The 16,841-nt window shown below is 33.9% G+C and overlaps 2 protein-coding genes across 2 annotated transcripts in view; one reads left to right on the forward strand and one right to left on the reverse strand.

Moving 5' to 3' along the window:
- LOC114248837 (muscle-specific protein 20) overlaps positions 1 to 16,841 on the forward strand; it is a 31,125-nt gene that overhangs the window by 932 nt on the left and 13,352 nt on the right. The window lies entirely within an intron of this gene.
- Positions 482 to 8,358, reverse strand: LOC114248836 (circadian clock-controlled protein daywake). Its single transcript, XM_028182249.2, has 6 exons — positions 7,998 to 8,358; positions 5,712 to 5,804; positions 2,637 to 2,784; positions 1,701 to 1,834; positions 1,480 to 1,629; positions 482 to 760 (listed from the first exon to the last, which is right to left on the reverse strand). Exons 1-6 carry the CDS (start codon positions 8,065 to 8,067, stop codon positions 573 to 575), a joined length of 783 nt encoding a protein of 260 aa, XP_028038050.2. The 5' UTR covers positions 8,068 to 8,358; the 3' UTR covers positions 482 to 572.

Below are 16,841 nucleotides of genomic sequence, written 5' to 3' on the forward strand. Positions count from 1 at the left end.
AAAGACGAATAAATACGTTTCATTGCTCAAAAGAAGTAAATTATTTTATTTTAAGCAGGCGTGGATTAACACTTTTTATTCTCTCTAGCGACATTAGGGGAAAGCGTTTTGTTTATTTGATAAATAAAAACAATCGGTTCAAACGCTATAACGTAATACAACTAAAGGAAAAGCAGTGTTTTTCATTCCACGCCAATATATTATTACTAGCGACCCGCCCTCGCTTCGCTTCGGAAACATTAAAACACACATGAAACCAAAAAAATAAAATAAAAAAAAGTAGCCTATGTTCATCAGGGACAATGTCGGCTTCTAATGGTAAAATAATTTTTCAAATCGGTCCAGTAGTTTCGGAGCCTATTCGAAACAAACAAACAAACAAATCTTTCCTCTTTATAATATTAGTATAGATGTAGATTCAACTAAATAGATTTGAAAATAATACAATAAGAATACTTTTGTAGTATCATTTTAGGATAAAGGTCAGGAGTAAAAAAATAATAGAAAAACTTATTATTATTATATTTACATTCCTATTTTCAAATTAAATAATTTCTAATTTAGCATTATAACTAGAAAGCGTCTTCGAGTTTTTTATTTTTGTTTTTCACGTCGCCGATCAAAAAATTGGCCGGTAAATTGTGGAACAGCGTCTGCGTGAAACCTAATAGAATGTCTTCTATAGTTTTTGATAGGATTGGCCGCAGAGATTCAGAAACAGGCCTCCAGTTCTCGTTAAGATATGCATTGGTGCTTTCCTCTGAAAATATAAAAGTATAATAAAAGGTTACGTTATGCTAGAATTATTTAAAAATAAACAACAACCCTTCAACAAAAGAACATCAATAGGGATCAGTTTAGTTTAAAAAATAAGTTTAATAGTAATAATTAATATAGATAATGTATTCCTAGCGATTCCTTAAAAACGTTTAAAATTCAGCTATCAGTCCTAATTTAACAATTGAAATGATTGATTACATAAAACTTATTTACCATTATTATTAATCAATATACCTACAAAAAAAAAATATTACTTATCAATAAATTTTATTCACTACAGTCAAATGTTTTATTAAAATTAATGTTTTTCTTTTATTTTCACAAAAGTAGGTTTTGAGTAAATTCTTTTTAACGATAAAACTCTTTGATTGTTCTGAAAAGTATTTAGGTTAGTAATTAGGAGACCCCAAATCAGCTAGATAACTTCTTTTTGCTTTTTTCCGGAGGTAAAGAATGAATGAATGTCCGTTCCATTTAACGTCTCAACGTTGCAATTTGTAACACTCTAGTACCAGGAGACCATATAATACAAGATGTGGCTGCAACGATACAGTGCCATCTGTGATTATTTTGCGTCAACTATTTGGTTATATCTCCTACTCGATAATAGATGTCTCCCGCCGTTTCTTGCAAACGATAGTTGTTTAAATGCATATTTTTTTCTAACTATGTACAATAAATCTAATAAATTAAATTTACCCAAAGATTGGATGCCGTCAAAGAGATTATTCATGCGCAGCTTCAATCCACCTATTGAATATTTAACGTGAGCTGCAGTGACATTGAAAAATACAAAGCCGTCCTTTTCATACAATTTGATATCACTCACGATGTCTATTGTCATGTTACCTAAAACAAAAAAGCTTATTTTTTCATATCAAAATTTTTTAACAATTTCTATTAACTGCTATGTTACCCACTTGGTTCAAACCAGCATTTTCCTCGACCAACCAAAGGTATTACTAGAATTTTTCCTTTTAAATCATACGTGCCTTCTATTCTAATTTTAGGCACACGTACTTTAGTATAAAAGTCATAGGTTTTGCTGTCAACCCTGAAAAAAAAAACTCAATAATATCTAGACCTGTCACAAGCCACAGACAATATACTAAAATATTTTTAATATAAATTAATCTCGGGTTTATTGTTTGCATTTATCTTAGATGTTTTGAATACTTTAGTTTTCGTGGTCAAGGACAACTGACGACGCTCTTTAAAGACATACCTATGTCGAGAGTTAATTAATCTTCAATTTTCAGTTAAATTTCTAAAACAACACAATCAATAAATGATACAGCGTTAACAACTAAGTCCCGTGTAGGCCGTTAAGTCGCTAGTTGGGCAATATTAATAATAATTTGGGGCACATTTGTAATGAACATTTTTAAACAATGAAGAATAAAGAAGAATATAAATGCGGGAAAAATACACGTTTTTTCCCCACTTCGTTATGTAAATACACGTTTTTTCCCCACTATTTAAGAAAACATGTTTGCATACGTTTAGTGCAAACAATATAACAGTTTAATTGTAGATTCAATATCTTAAAAATTTACTTTTACTCCAAAAATTTACATATTTACTGTTACCTCATAATCACCTATTAAATTACATACATACATTTATATTGAAGCATATTACAGTCATTGTAAAATCAAAGAGCTCAAACGTACGGGAAGTTATGTTAATTTTTGTATTAAAAAATACAACATCACATTATTATGGGACTGTTGGCAACGCTCACTCATCTGCTTCCATAGCAATAAGAAAACGCCAATATGTTTTTTTTTGACTCAGCCATTGAAACAAACGTCCGAAGTACTAGGGACACATAATTAGAAAGAGTTATTACTCACTGACTCATCAATACTTCCGTTTTTCCGAATCCAGTGACTGTGACATTATCCAGAGCTGCATTGACATTTACAGGACCATCTCCTTGCAAAATTCTTATTTTTGGAATATTTAATGGGTCTAGTGGAGGCATGCCTATTTCCGGTAGACCTGTAAACGGAAAGAGAAATTTGGCTAATTTATAATTCAATCATTCATATTGAAAAAAAAATACGGTTGTGTTACATGCACTAAAACTAACTAAATCGCCTTATACATTTATCGCTATGTATATTTTTTAGTTTTAGCATGCATATTTGTTTTGCTATTGACGGCCGTCTGGTGTAGTGGTAAGTGACATGGTCACTACACAAGGGGGTCGCGGGTTCGAATCCCGCCAAGGGAAGATATTTGTATGATAAATATAAACGTCTTTTCCAGGGTTATGGATGTATATTAAATATATGTATGTGTATAATAAAAATCTTACATTTATTTCCGTTATCTGGTACCTGTAACACAAGTTCTTTACGAACTTATCACGGGACCAGTTAACGTGACGTGATTGTTAGTAAATATTCATTTATTTATTTATTATTTATTGCATATTCATAAGGTAAAGACAAGAGCGTAGGTTACTGTAGTGCTCTAGACATTTCATCTCCTGGTTTACTTTGAATTAATAGGACTCCAAACATGGAGGCAAGTCGTATGCATACTTAAAACTTCTTTACGGTATAATCTACGGACAGGGGTCATTGACCACGAAAACTGCATAGTATTTTTAAGCGTGAGAAATTATATAATGACAATAAAAAACCCGAGTTTAAGCCTTAAAAGTTGTTTTATTTATAGGGAAACTAATAATAACTTACGTTAAGCAACTATTAGATGCTGTTTACCCTTTTGTCAGTACAAAAACACATAAACATATGATTATTATCTGTAAAAACATTTCCTTATAAACAAATATAAACTTATATTTGTATAAAGCGATTTTGATAATTTTTATGCGTGTATTGCAAGCCTTAACTTTCAATATTTGATATTCATAGGAAGATATTTTTTGATCGGTAAATGTATTTTAGACTGTACAATGTTTTGTACAGGTTGATGAGTTATTGTAGTTGACGATTCTGTGAAGAGCTGTAGTTTTAACTGTGTTGCGTCTGTCTATACAATTAAATAAAATAGTTTATAAATGATATACAAATGACAAGAGCAATGGTCCAAAACCGATCAGCATTGTTGAACAAACTGGTCAGCAATAAAAGGCGATCCGGTTTGTTGAGATCTGAATTCAGGTCACGGTAATTCAACATCAACATAGTAAATTATGGAACAAATTGAGGCTACAAATTTGATCAAGTACTGACTACACATTGTGTGTACGTAATTACATTTTTTGAATACTGAACTTGATTTTTATTTAACTTAAAAATCAAAGCAAATAACATAGGCTATAGAATTATAATTTTATTAGGAAGAAACTGTGTCATATTATCTGATCTCTTGCAGTCGTCGCGGTGTGATGAAGAAATAGCGCTTTCGCTTTCCGCAAGTTATGTACAAACATTTCGTAATTGAGGCTACATGGCTAGCCCGCTGGATTGTGAACCTATCGCTTTTAATCCTTAAAGTAGCTGTGTTGTCAATACGATGATTGATATTTTGAAAAATCATGAGAAAGTGTTATCAAAATGACTTCGCATTGGTTCGTTGGTCGCCTAGTGACGGCCAGAAAGAATAACTACCAAGATGATGTTTCTCAGAGAGTTAGCAGAGTCATCTAATTGATAATATATATTTATGTATATGTATTTATTTAAGCAGGAGTATTTGTATCTATAAATAATATGTATGTTATATATACACATATGTTTAAGTAATATCACTACCAAACTACACCTGCCAAGGTTCATCTCTGCACTCCCCTAAGGTAGACTGTCAGAGAATGCCTATGGCATTAAGTCCGTCTTTAAGCTGTCTAGTATATAAAGTTATAAATAATAATGTTGAAAATATTAATGGACAGACAGAAAGTACAAATCTAAACAATAAGATAAATAAATTCATTAATACATAAAAATAAAAACTTCAGTTTAATTAAATGTTTGAAAATAGTCAAGAAGATCTTTTGACTACTAAATAGTAATAGGATTGCAGCATCATCAAAGAGGTTAGTTTCTTGATTTAGAATAGTCGTTTGCCGCCCGTTTCGTCTTGTGCAACACCAGGCGACTTTAGACCAGTAGAGAATATTTGACTCTTAAGCTTCTAATGTAAATGTGTATTGTGAATGTGAATATTTTCTACCACACTAATAGTAAATAAATTTGTCATTTATTTGGAGTTTTTCTCGAGTCGTAAACAAATAGTTTTCAGATATTACAAGAACAATGTGGACCCGAAATTATTCCATAAAATGTTTATAACCAATTAACTTTAATCCGTTTTATCTCTATGAAGAAAAGATATCCTGAAGATCATTTCTCACAAATTTTTCATTTGGGTGTGTGAAGAGATATTGCGATCTGTCCATTTCAACTATACACATTTCTTCTTCTTAGTCGTACACTCCTGGCGGAGTGGTCGTGGTTACGTATGTCTTAATGCTTGGCTGCGGCTTTTGAGAGACTTCTCCATTTCTCCCTATTTGTGACGGTACGTGTACATTCAGTAAGGGAACACTTTGTAGATGACTTAATCACGTCTGTCCACTTTGTGGATGATTGGCCGCGAGAGCATTGAGCGTCTACTCTTCCTTGAAACACTAAGCATTTCAATGAGATTTCATTACGAATTATGGTAGGTGGATTACTGGTAGGAATACTGGTGGTACGACCTCTTGTGAGTCCGCACGGGTAGGTACCACCGCCTTGCCTATTTCTGCCGTGAAGCAGTAATGCGTTTCGGTTTGAAGGGTGGGGCAGTCGTTGTAACTATACCGAGACCTTAGAACTTATATCTCAAGGTGGATGGTGCATTTACGTTGTAAATGTCTATAGGCTCCAGTAACCACTTAACACCAGGTGGGCTGTGAAGTTCGTCCACCCATTAAGCAATAAATAAATAAAAATTAAATACTATACACATACCTGGCCCCAAAGCATCGAACAATTTCTGTACAGCATCACGGGAACAATCATCGAACTCGGGGTCACTTTTCAAGCACGTTTTCACGAAATCCGCTGGAAAATTAACAAAAACTTATTATTAAAACAAAGCTATAATATTATTATTATTATTATTAAAACAAATACTTGGAAAATTAACAAAGAAAAATAAAGATCATTGATAATCTGTACTTTTGTGTACTATAGTAATATGTTGCTTTGATAATTTTATACTTAAATCACTTAAATTATCACAACAAATTTGATGGTTTTTTTTACCCCTATACATAGAGTGTATAATTGTTTTATGGTTAATACTTTCGATCCCTAAATAGCTTAGATAATAAATAAAAGCTTAGATAATAAAAATAAACGATTCTTATTTTTTTACCAATAAAAATCCATATTTTGAGTAATAAGTCGAGTTTTCAATTTTAATTCTATTTATAATGGTCATGACCTCTGCCAGATATTTTCCGCTAGGACTACATTACGCCATAATGGTCTGTCTTCGCAGTGCACTTTGCAACACAAGCAATGCTAACCGCAGAACGGATTTGGTCGGACCATCGCAAGGGTTAACGACCCCTCGATGTTCTGGCTTCAGTTTTGCAAAATATCACCGCTGTTACCAAAGCGAACATAAATGCATATTTAATAGTAACCATGAATGCCCAATTTACTAATAATTGTACTAATTAGAACGATAAGTATGTGAACAAAAATAATGTACATTAACAGAAAATAGGAGACATGTCATAACCTAAAACGGCAATTGTTTGATTTATTACGTAGCTAGCTTTTGCCCGTGACTCCGTCCACGTGGAATAGTTACTTTGGCATAACGCAAAATTTTACTCCCCACTTCATTTACGTAAAAGTGAACATATCTTTGGATTGTAGAATGTTAGGGAGCTATTTAAACCCTTATTTTGAAACATTCTTTATTGGTGTTTCACTTGTATTTGTCTTACCGTGATGTTATATAGCCTATAGCCTTCCTCAATAAATGTGCTAACTAACACTGAAATAATTTTTAAAATCGGACCAGTAATTTCTGAGATTAGCGCGTTCAAACAAACAAATTCTTCGGCTTTATAATATTAGTATAGATCGGTCGTCAAGATAACGGGTACTTCAGATACTATAGAACTTTGATAGCCGTTCATGACATTCACCTGACTGTTATGTAGATTCAATAAAAGTATCAACATAAAAATTTACACAACGTAAGGTCACAATTGTTTATCAGGTATTAATTAGCTACTGGCCAATTTATCGTGCACATAAATATTTAGACACAATAACCTATTTAGATAAACGTATGTACACATTAGAACGATAAGTTATGATATTTCTGGAACATGTCAATTTCAAATTATAAGAGCACGAAGAACACGAAGATTCGGGGGAAAACGTTATTCTGAACTCAAATCAGTTTTATTTTGAATTATTACGAGTTTGGTCGAATTAAAAGTTCTGGAACTGTGTATGGAGCAATAGCTTTACTTACTTAGGAGTTAGCTTGACTTCTCTATATAATGGATATAAATCCATAAAAAGGAATATAATGTTTGAACACTGATGATACATAGTTCAATCAACAGATATAACGGAAAAAAAATTACACCAAATTTACCTATATCTAAACCAGATTCAAAGATGCATCTGTTTGGAGTATTGATTGAATTGACTCTTGATGCTGTATCAAGAGTAAATTCAATCATCAAAAATAGATCAGTTGGAATAGTTTAAGAGATGTAAGATTGAGGCAGTGAGAGCAAAAATTAATTAGGTATGTAGTTCACGAAATATTCCATTCCTTTTTTTTATGGAAATATGTATGATGGTAGTTCTAAAAGTAAATTTTCATTCGCTTATTCGTAATTATTATTTGTCTCATTTCAATAGTGTATTTAAAATTACTATTTAAAGACTAGGCCACCTCTATGAAGTTTTGAAAACGAAAGACCACTCCATGTTTTTATTGATCGGTTATATGTAGTAGATTTTCGTGCAAACTATTAAGATAAGGTAACAATCAGGGTTTTCATTACAAACAAAAGCGTTCGATCAATTCATAAGATACAAATTTTCACAACGGGCACTCGATTGCAACACACTAAATTCTATAACGGCAATAATCGATTTATGCAACACCAATAGCTTATGAAATCGATTCGAACCGGTGCAGTTCGGTATCGTATTTGTTTATATCCCGGTGCCGGTAATGTAGGACGCCCGTAAAATGAAACCAGAGCTACTTACGTTGAGTTCGGAAATAATCAGCACTTGCATGATGGATCACTAATGTCACTATGATGAATATAAGCTGCATTTTGTCGATTGAACCAGGTGTCGAGTCTGCCTCGAGCAAACAACTCGAGGTGGTATTTCGATACTAAGAGCTCGCGTCGCCGATTCCGATATCACGCAAGAGTCCGCCGGGAGGGGAGTCGTACGCAATTGTTAACTATGTAAATAAAGCTCAAACTTTGCGTTGCTTAAGATAATATTGCTAATAATCTCGTAAACAAACTTGTTTTGGCGTTCAATAGTGTCGTTTTAATATTCAAATTTCATGATCACGGATTACCACTTTTAGATTGCTTCGAAATTTGAGGTTTGCTTCTCCGACACCTTTCATTTCGTTTCTAGATATATACTTTTTTTAGTTCGAATCATTGGTAAATCGAATGTATCTAACATTCTCAGATAAGGAAATTATATTATTTGTTATTTTTTATTATCTTCGACGGCAAACGAGAAAGCGTCCCATCTGATGCGGTTACTGTCGCCCGTGGACATCACCAATACCACAAGTATAATTAAGCCTACCGCTCAAGAGTTTTCACTACTTATTTGAAAAAGAGCATGTCGTATCACTCAAGGGACACTGAGAGGATTGCGCTCCAGAGGTCCTGTTGGGACGTTGCAAAAGTGACCTCTAAAAAAGCATCCCCTAAACGATCCTTTGCACGATTCTGAAAGAATTGAATCTTAAAAAAATAACAAGAATAGGTACGTTAAATGACAATCTATTTCCGTCACAGCAAAGAGATTCATAATATCTGCTGGTAATCCGAATACCTATTTAAACAACTACAAAAAAAAAGCATACAAAAAAGTGAGCACAAATTGGCACAATTTCACACAAAACCAGTTATTAAGTAGAGTAAATTAGTACCTAACTCGTAACTGTTACATTCGTTCCGTAACATCAATTCCTTGTTTAATAAAACACATGCTTGTTGTAATACTGGTAATCGTATTCATTGTTTAAAATTTGAGCACGGAAAATGAAATATCATGCTTGTTCGAGATCATCGCTCTTGGTACGTAATTTGTTTGTTCTTAGATACTTCTGTACCGAAGCTAATAATGCCAAAGGATGCTGTTACCAAATACCTTTTAACTACAATACAGTTTAATGTCGAATTATAGGGCTGCCACTTCATATTTTGTGAAACTTGTAATATCTAAAGCATATTTGTGAGTAAGACTTAGTATCACCGTCTTTTTTTTATTAAAGTTTTTCTAGGTTTTAATAATAGTATATCGGCCATTGCAACATCGACCTTGTATCATTGGTATTCCATTTCCAATGTGTTCCACTAATTTATGATCAATTTTGACAACTTTAAATCAGGCTTGGAGTTTAGTTCTTTTAGCTATTTAATCATCCATGTTCAAAATTAGTTCGCGTTATTCGTTTGTATATGGTATTTGTGGCTCGTTATATGAATTATACTACTTAAGTATACTGTATAATGTAATTGCAGTCTTCCAAATTTATTAGCTAATTAAATTTTAGTAGCCCTTAGAAGCTAAATGTATTAAGACGTATATGTTAGTAGAGTTCAAGGTTTTTAGAAAATTTACACTACATAATTGTTCAGCGTTGCTCATTAGTTACATTTTATGATTTTGAAATGGTGCTGAGATTCGATAAGTGCACAGACATACGTTGAGCGTTTTCAATCCGTTATATTGGTTTATGTTGCATGAAACTCCAGCCAAAGATAACACATGTTAAGTATTCTTGAATTAATAAACAAGCATTAATAAAATAATAAATACAAGTCAGTAAGCATTAATAGCATAATACATACTACATAACACAAGCATAATACATTAGTGAGCAAAAAGCGAACAGAATTTCAGACATTTCATCATCATCATCATTTCAGCCTATCGCCGTCCACTGCTGAACATAGGCCTCTCCAATAGATTTCCAGTGCGACCGGTCCATTGCCACCTGCATCCAACGAGACCCAGCGCTTTTTACTAGGTCGTCGGTCCATCTAGTAGGTGGCCGTCCCACACTGCGCTTGCCAGTACGTGGTCGCCACTCCAGGATCTTTCTGCCCCATCGACCGTCCTCTCTTCGTGCTATATATATATATTTCAGACATTTATGAACGAAAAAAATTACCTTTCTGATTTTTTGTTATAAATTTTTCCGCGATCTATAAATTACATTTTCTAAAACTTTTCGCGTGTTTCTTGTGTAATTAAATACAAAAATGGTAAAATTAAATATCATCATAATGCAAACGAAACAGTCACCAAAAGACCTGAGAAGAAGGTATGTATGTTTATGTTTCTTTTTACGCAATCTGTAAATATAAAAATAAATTGCTGTTCGTTAGTCTCACCAAAACTCGAAAACGGCTGGACCGATTTGGCTGGAGCGATTTGGCTAATTTTGGTCTTGAATTATTCGTGGAAGTCCAGAGAAGGCTTAAAAGGTAGATAAATATGAAAATGTTCGGAATTAAATAAATCTATATATCTTCTATATATAGGTATATAAATAAATGAATTGCTGTTCGTCAGTCTCGCTAAAACTCGAGAACGGCTGGACCGATTTGGCTAATTTTGGTCTTGAATTATTTGTGGAAGTCCAGAGAAGGTTTAAAAGGTAGATAAATAAGAAAATGCTCGGAATTAAATATAAATAACAATGATATGTCCCCCGTCTGACGGATTCCTTTTGTTTGTTTTAGTTTTATTTTATACAAAAGTTTAGGTCTTTTATTTATCGATTGATGCACTACGAAGTCTGCCGGGTCAACAAGTATAAAATGAAATTAGAAAAATGCCACTTCCTTCTTGCTCTAGTAACCTTGCTGCGTCTCAAGACTCACTAACGTTAAATGTTTTTTGACTACTGCTAATTAACGCAGGCATGGGGTTGACTGTTCTGATCATAAACAGTAAAATAAATGTCTACTAGTTGCGAAAACCGAAGAAAATACTAGACTAAAACTGTTAAACGAATTCAAAAGTGCACAATAAGCTAAACATTTAATCGTTCTACGTCTAAGCGTGCTCTTTTCATGCATTTGGTCATTTCGCGACGCGTTTTATTTTGCAAAACATTTCATAACACGACCGAACGATCCTGATCATCGCAATCGGTCTTTTGGTTGAGCCAGTATCTTTTATTTTTGATACTCAAATTGACGAAACGTCTTGCTTAATACGGTATCTCATACTTGGTATATGCTTTAGCGTATGGGTATCGATACATCGGAGTACTATGGAATATTACAGGTACATTAGTGAAAGTAATTTATTTCAACGCTCATATTCGTTTCCCAATAGTTTGCGTTTAGGTCAGACTACTATTTTGATCCTATATAATTTACATAGATTAAATGTTACAGAGCATTAATTTTGTTATAACAGAATAAATCAATATTAAATATTGCACTAAAAGTGTAGATTAAAGATTTCGATGTCACCTGACCGTGATATATCTATTCTTCTTCTTGCTTCGGTTTCCTCAATACTGAGGGTCGTGACCACCTCCTCGCAACAAGAGTTTATTGCGGATCATTCCACGCCATTTGCCTTTATCTGCCGCCGAGGGTAGAGCATCGTGAACTGTGGTGTCGAGGGTTGTGCGGATCTAGTCAGTCCAACGTGTCGGACCTCTACTTCGTGGTCTTCTTCTGTTCACCTTGCCAGTCACCATTAGCTTCTATAAGCTTCTCTAAGCTAATGGTGACTATAATATATATTTAAATAAACATCAAAGTCTTAAGATTCCAACAATAGCAATTTTGTTTTACTCTTATGTCGATTCCTTTATAGCTTTATTTTGTTCTCACTTATTCAAGTTTGAGAACGTCGTTATTATTTTAAATACTTTTAATTTAATTACTTTGCTATTCAGTTATCAATGTTTAAAAAAAAATAAAGAAAAACGGAACTTGTATAACAACTTCTTATTCTAAATAAATTCCTTTTTCGTATCCATGGCGAGCTGTATTCAAATTAAATGATTTCTCGTGAAATACTTTCTTTGATCTAAGATAATTAGATTAAACCCAGTAATCCCTAAAAGGTGAACACGCTTCTATGTACAAGTACCTAATGTAATTAAGATTTCACGCTCTACTATGTAATTTCAACATTCAAGTTAAAAAACGTGTTTACATACATACGTACTAATGTGTAAATGAAAATTTACAATGGGACCAGATTATTGCGAAAGTGAGGTAGTTCATTGTTGCTTTTGATAGGCGTAGGAGCTTACGGCCCGCTCAGTGTTAAGTGGTTACAAAAACTATCACGAGAATTCCGCAACTCACCTAGATACTTGTGGTCGAAACATTATGGTCAACTTTTATATCTGAGCCTTCAGATCTGAACGCATCATTGCTTTGCGACAGAAATAGGTGAGACAGTAGTATCTTCCAGTGCTTCCTTACAGCCCGTGATTATATTCTTTGTAGAATATTTATTATATACTAGCTGACCCGGCAGACTTCGTAGTGCCTCAATCGATAAATAAAAGACCTAAACTTTTGTATAAAATAAACTTAAAACAAACAAAAGGTATCCGTCCGACGGGAGACACAATTAGCCAAATCGGACCAGCTGTTCTCGAGTTTTAGCGAGACTAACTAACAGCAATTCATTTTTATATTATTATATTTTATTATATAGATTTACACCGGAAAATATAATTAAGCGATATTTTTTCATCTGTTTCTCAACCATTCTCTGTTTTGTTGAACATTTAATGAGGAGTATAAAGTAAAAAAAATAGTTAAAAACTTTTGTGTTTATTTACCAATTTCTTTATATTATGTATTATTTTTGTAGATAAACAAAAATAATAATTGTAAATTATATTTATTAACTATCATAACAAAAGACAAAATGTAATCTATAAAACGAACCTAAGCCTTGATGTGTGAATGATTCATGACGAATTTCAATAATTAGGTAAACACTAGAGAAAACGTCAAACTGAATTGCCATGTCACGTACGGTTTCCGTATCTGGAAAAGGATTAATATAACTATCACACATATTATTATTTAATAATACAATGTTTACAAGTGAATTTCTAAGAATGAGTTAAAAACTTTAAAAAAAACCTTGAAAGGGCGAAGAAAATATGACGCACGTTTTTTTCTAAAATAACATTCCCTTGCCCTTGTCGTTTGTAATCACCTCGTAATTACATGTAATTAGGCGTCTAATATACGTTGTAATGTCAAGGTCTGGTCTGTCACAGTAGAGAAGGCGAACAGGTACACAAATTACAGGTATGTAATACGAGGGTGTACCTGTGAATAGTCTATTTTTAAATTACTAAAAATAAAAGATATAAATCTGAAATCGTAATAACTATTGACGTTCCTAATGTTTCTTTAAATTAAAGGTTAAATTGTTTAAGTAACAGGCTAAATTACAAAATTAAAGATATAAGTTTAAAAGCGTTTTATAAAGTACATCTCGAGTGTGTACCACCCACCATTCTGCTTATTTCCTAGGCGTTGAAGTCATGCTTTCTCGTTAAATTTTTTTCCCCTACCTATTCACTGGTAGCCTAAGGAGTTCTTCCATGTATTCGCAGATGCATAGGTGAGCTCACGGGCTGAACCTGAGAATTCTCTCAGGCTAACACAAGGGCTTGCTAGCCCTAGCAAGAACAGTGTTTCGCAGAATCTACCACCGGATTGGAATCGCGACCCACTAAGAAGATTCGCCGAGAAACTCAGTGGCATTCCCGTTTGAAGTGTCACATATTCTAATAAATAAAATAGTTTACAAAACCAACCCGTGCTTCTTGGAGGGTGGCGGCATTCACATGTTATATCTATAAGCTTCAGTAGCCACTAAGCACTAGGTAGGCCGTAAGTTAAATCACACATCTATGCAAAATAATTAAAACCTTAATTTTAAACCAAACCCGTTCGACCCCCCGACATTAATACTCACAATACGGCACTGTGCGCTAGTTCTTGGCTATGGTTCAAAATAAACAATATTCACGCTATATCCACGCAGGAACCCACGCTCGGATGATGGAAGAGTTCTTTCTGGAACACCAACTGTACAGATTCAATATAATTATAACATTTTTCGTCTGTTGATCTTGAGCATTGGATATTTCTGTAGTTTCATAGTGCTCTAATATGGTTTTTTTATTTTTATTTTGTATGTATGAAGTTGTACTTCGTGCGTGAATTATAAAAAATTAAGCTACGTCTAGTGTTTTAGATAACTTAAATTTCAGTGACGAAAGAAATTAAAAAAAACCGCCACACCTCTTGAAGCACGAAATCAAAGCCTCTATTGTATTTTATAACAGAATTCTAGCCTATAATAGTGCAAAGATGACTGGTTCGCTGCGTTAGTAGGCTAACAAGTGGTACTCAGCCGTGCGTGTTGCAACACGCCCTATCACCAGCAGATGTCTGCTGGCAATGCTAGTACCCTAGTAACACACGCAGAGAACGCTTCCCTGCCTATTCTTCGATCAAATCTTTTTCGACACTCACAGGAAGAGATGGAGAAATGCTATTCTTGTCCGACAGCGACACAGCCGAATATCGAATGTATCGATTGAAATAAGATTCACAATTGAAATGCTTTAAGTAATACTAAATTAAATTGAATTTATCTGCTTTATTTACACGTCCGTGTTTTAGTATATGATTCCTCAGTACCAGGTAATACCTTCCTGGTTCCACTTGTTTTTTTTATTTCATTACGTTTGTACATGAAATATGTTTAGAAATTTTGTGAAGAACCAAGAGAATAGTCAGTTTTCGTCAATGAAAATGAAAGTTCGGCCTCAGATTGAAACAAAGTGCTCTAAGAAAAATCCATGCTAACATGAAAGGTTGGATGAAATTATAAATTTTGGAGAGAGCTCAAGATTTTTTATAATTATTTTTATACCTACTTACAGTAGAGCTGGCTACTCACCTCAAAATATAACCAGCTGGTGCTATGGTAAGATGTGTTTCGTTCGAAACAATTGAAAAATTTTTACTATATTAACTCGCGAAACCACAAGTTTGCCGAGGCTTTTTAATTTACTCACAAAACTTGAAACGTTGCAATAACAAAATTCGATTCTAAATTGGAAGCAATTTTAAAGATCGCTAGAAGCTTCTGCAAGCCGAAGATGTTAGATGTCGTAACTACTATAGATACATTACTAAATGATGATCGAGCTTTGCTCGGTTTTTTTTTTGATAACGCCATCTTGTTGTGTCTTTAAAGCGGTTAGTTGCCCTCAATTAAGAAAAATAGTATTATTATTCGCCAATAGATGTCGGGAAGAGTTGATTATTGAAAACACGAATAAAACAACATTTTCTGAAAATAAATCGTAGATAAATCGATTTACCGCCCCCGAAATCCCTTGTATACTAAATTTTATGATAATCGTTGGTCGTTTCCGAGATTCAGATTATATATATACAAGAATTGCTCGTTTAAAGGTATAAGATAAGATAAAGACCTAAAGTAGTAGAAGCTGACAGGCAAAAGTGATAAACGGCGTTGATAAAATAAAAAAAGAAATAGAATAAAAATAGTATTACCTACAGTATTTTGGACTGTTCAAAATTCAATTCTTCATAAAGTTGATACTTTGTTGCAACATACTTAATGTTAGGTACATAAACAAAATTTCGTGCTCGTTTCATTTATATACATGTAGTTTTTTTTATTTTATTTTTTTATTGCCTTTGTAGGCAGACGAGCGTACGGCCCACCTGATGGTAAGTGGTTACCGTCGCCCATGGACTTCAGCAATGCCAGGAGCAGAGCCAAGCCGCTGCCTACTAATGTAGTTCCTATGCTTTGGATATTTTTTTAAGAATGAACGAGTTGAATGACCTACATATGACTTTGTTGAAATAAAATTATATTCTGCGCCAAGACCGTAAGACGTCCCTCATAAATTATATTGCGTGGATTGACGTTACGAAACGGAGGTTGTTGCTATTTAAAAAAAAATTACTACCGCTTGCTGTAGCTAACTACGAGTATAGCAAATCTTTTTTTTTTATTGCTTAGATGGATGGACGAGCTCACAGCCCACCTAATGTTAAGTGGTTACTGAAGCCCATAGACATCTATAACGTAAATGCGCCACCCACCTCGAGATATAAGTTCTAAGGTCTCAGTATAGTTACAACGGCTACCCCACCCTTCGAACCGAGACGCATTACTGCTTCACGGCGGAAATAGGCGGGGTGGTGGTACCTAACCGTGCGGACTCCCAAGGGGTCCTACCACCAGTGAGAAAATGCATAATCGCATGTTAAACGTCAATATCTTTAGTGAACTTGAGCGTCACCTATCGTTGGTTAAAACTTAAGATTGCTTAAAACCTAAGACACAGAAATATTTCTTGGTGTGCCGTACCAAGTTACAATACAATCCGATGAACACTTAAAGAATATAGCATCGCATATAATATATGGCCTATGTCCAGCAGTGGGCAGATAAAGGCTGATGATGATGATGATGATGATGATATAATATACCGCATATATACCGCAAATCAAATTAACTAACCTTTTGAGTATTATTTCCTTTGTAAACAGACGAAGTATACAGGCCACGTGACATTTAAATGACGTGCTTATTTTTTACTGAATCAAATGTGTTTTCTTCATCTTCAGTTCTCAATGTAAAACAAAAAAACAACCTGCATGCATTCGAGACTCCAAATCACGCGCATCAGCTGCTATTTCAATGTACGTATTACATCGCTCGTGATACAAATACGATTGACGTTCCAATCTGGTCTGTACCATTAATCGAATAGTTAAATGATTAAATGAT

This window comes from Bombyx mandarina, chromosome 12 (genome assembly GCF_030267445.1).
Source record: "Bombyx mandarina strain Sakado chromosome 12, ASM3026744v2".
Classification (NCBI taxonomy): Eukaryota; Metazoa; Arthropoda; class Insecta; order Lepidoptera; family Bombycidae; genus Bombyx; species Bombyx mandarina.

Coding starts and splice junctions, on each gene's coding strand:
- LOC114248836 (XM_028182249.2), bottom strand. CDS start 8,067: ATGCAGCTTATATTCATCATAGTGACATTAGTGATCCATCATGCAAGT. Junction 2,785..5,711: donor GTTCGATGCTTTGGGGCCAG/GTATGTGTATAG, acceptor TTCCGTTTACAG/GTCTACCGGAAATAGGCATG. Junction 761..1,479: donor TGACGGCATCCAATCTTTGG/GTAAATTTAATT, acceptor TTATATTTTCAG/AGGAAAGCACCAATGCATAT.